Source organism: Corvus brachyrhynchos, unplaced genomic scaffold (assembly GCF_000691975.1).
Source record: "Corvus brachyrhynchos isolate BGI_N302 unplaced genomic scaffold, ASM69197v1 scaffold130, whole genome shotgun sequence".
Taxonomy (NCBI): domain Eukaryota; kingdom Metazoa; phylum Chordata; class Aves; order Passeriformes; family Corvidae; genus Corvus; species Corvus brachyrhynchos.
In genome coordinates, this window is record NW_008236193.1 from 1150429 (window position 1) to 1153017 (window position 2589).

Sequence of the window (2589 nt, forward strand, 5' to 3'; positions counted from 1 at the left end):
CGGCCCAAAGGCAGCGGTGACGTCAGGCCCCATGGGAATTGCTCATTAAAGTGCTGATCCTCCTGTCCCCAGAGCAACACAGGGCACAGGGTCTGCTGCAGGAGGCAAAGGGGAGGAAAGATGAATGGCTGGGTGGGAAAGGGGAGGGTTCTGTGGGCTGGTCACGGCTGTTGGTGGACACTGGGCTGCACTGGTGCAACCTGCATGTCCAGAGAAGGGAACAGAGCTGGGGAAAGGGCTGGAGCACAAGTTGGATGAGGAGCAGCTGAGGAAGCTGGAGGGACTCAGCCTGGAGCAAAGGAGGCTCAGGGGGGACCTTCTGGCTCTCCACAACTCCCTGACAGGAGGGGGCAGCCAGGTGGGGGTCAGGCTCTGCTCCCAGGGAACAAGGGACAGGAGGAGAGGGAACGGCCTCAGGCTGTGCCAGGGGATGGTTGGGTTGGATATTGGTGGAAACTTCTTCCCTAGGGCAGTGGTAGAGTCCTCATTCCTGGAGGGACTTACACGACATGTGGACGTGGCACTTAGGGACATGGATTAGTGGTGGCCTTGGCAGTGCTGGGGAACAGTTGGACTGGAGGGTCTCAGAGCGCTTTTCCAACCTGAACGAGTCTGTGATTCTGTGAAACTGGCTGTTGCTCAGAGAGCTCAGCAGAGGCGTCTGTATGGTCTGGATCCCCACAAAAAAGGCTGCATTGTCTTGACTGGGGCTGAGGCCTGGGGAATTCAGTTCATTTGTATGGGAGTTACTCCTTTGGTTCACAGGGTTTGTCACTTCAGCTTCCTGACCCCTTCTCCCTTCATGATTTCACCCCTGATTTCAGTCCAGGCATGGTGGGGAGCAGACTGGTGGGACCCCAGGCTCTTCCCAGGCTCTGCTGTCCCTCCATGAGCCTTTTGCTGCAGCCTAAGGTGCAAAACATCCCCAGCCCCGCTGCCCTCCTGATCCGCTCCAACAAGATTAAAACCCTCAAATACATGAGGATCTTGTGCTTTCCCAGCCCAAAAGACCTGGAAGGGGCCACTATCAGCCAAGGTGGGTTTTTTGGCCGCTTTCCCGTGTGATCAGCAGGAGGGATGGGAGCAGCCACCACCAGAAGGGGCAAACGTTTCTGAAAATCATCTCTGTGCCCTAATGGAGCCTCTGGCCTATGGGCCCAACTGGGACCTTGTGGGTCAAACTGGGACCCCATGGGGGAACAAGGTTTAGCCATTAAACCCTTTCTCTGTCTTTGTTGGGAGCAGCTGGCTCTGCAGAGATGCCGCTCCCACCTCGAGCAATGGGGAAACTGAGGCACAGAAGGAGGCATTGGCAGTAGAGCTGAGAGCTGAGCAGAGCTCTCCAGCACCTTTGGGACCCTCTGACACTGCCCAGGGACAGATCCAGGGTGCTGGGGTGCTGCCCTCCCTACCTGCACGCGGACCTCCGGCAGGTTGACCTTCATGGCCAGCTCCTCGCGGCTGTACACGTCGGGGTAGTGGGACTTCTCGAAGGCGCGCTCCAGCTCGTGCAGCTGGTACGTGGTGAAGGTGGTGCGGTTCCGCCGGTGCTTCTTCTTGGGCTGCTCCTCCTCGGCAGCGGCTTGTGGGGTGCCCTCACCGTCCCCTGGCTTCCGCAGCTCACCCAGGTCCCCCTCGCACTTATTCAGGAACATGGTGGCACCTGCAGGGGCACCGCAGAGTCAGAGGGGTGTGGGGTCTTTGGAGCCCACGTGTCCCCAGTCCAGAGACGGACAGACAAGTAAATGGAGGGATGGGAAGATAGGGTGGCTCTAGGAACAGGTTATGCAAAGTCATAATCCTCTCTGCCACAGCAGAGGATCCCAGGGCTAGGGTGTCCTGGGGGCTGATCCACAGCCCTGGGGACTGACCCAGCATCCAAAGGGCGCCTCACGCTTGGCTCTGCTGTCAGATGCCACCAGGCCAATGAACCCACTCGTGCTAAAAGTCAGATTTCCTCTAAAGTGGAGAATTTTATGCAAGTGCCATCACAGAGAGCCGACCTGATCTCTCTCTGCCCTGGCCTGGGGGGACCAAGCCTGGGTTAATTTCCTCCTTCCTGCCCAGCTCCTCTTGTCCAGCCTCTTCCATGGTGAAGGCTGGCCCTGGAACGCTGGAGGACCCAGTGTCAGTCCCCAGGCTGGGCGGGAGTGACCTGGCACTGTCCCCCGGCTAATAACCATTTTGGTGACGCTTATAAGCATTTTCAACCCTTGCAACGTTTCATCTTTAAGCTTTTTATCCGGCATCTGAAATCTTCCTGCAGTATTTGCAGAGGATTAAGGGTCTCTTTCCACCATGAGGATGTCGGCAGACATGGAAATGGGGCAGAAAACCGTAATCCTGGGGCAAGGGGAAGGCAGCGCATTGCCCAGACCCGCCAGCAAAGACTCACCTAATGCCTTAATGGGAGTGGGGAGAGAAAAGGAGCGTGGGTTCATGCTGGGAGGCGGTAAATGGGGGTCCTAGAGGGCAGCAGGCAGGGGGTGGGTGTCAGGTGTTGCCCAGGCTGTGCACACAGGGGTGTCTGTGTGGGGGTGCCCATGTGTGCCGTGGGGGTGTGCGCAGTGTGCCCGCGGCGGCGCGCGG

At 58.2% G+C, this 2589-nt stretch overlaps 1 protein-coding gene across 1 annotated transcript in view; it reads right to left on the minus strand.

Annotated features, from left to right (window-relative positions):
• Positions 1–2589, minus strand: part of RAX2 (retina and anterior neural fold homeobox 2) — a 9308-nt gene that overhangs the window by 1478 nt on the left and 5241 nt on the right. The window contains exon 3 of the mRNA XM_008639199.2: positions 1413–1663. Coding sequence (XP_008637421.1) covers positions 1413–1655 — 243 coding nt within the window. The 5' untranslated portion in view covers positions 1656–1663. The remainder of the gene's footprint in view (positions 1–1412; positions 1664–2589) is intronic.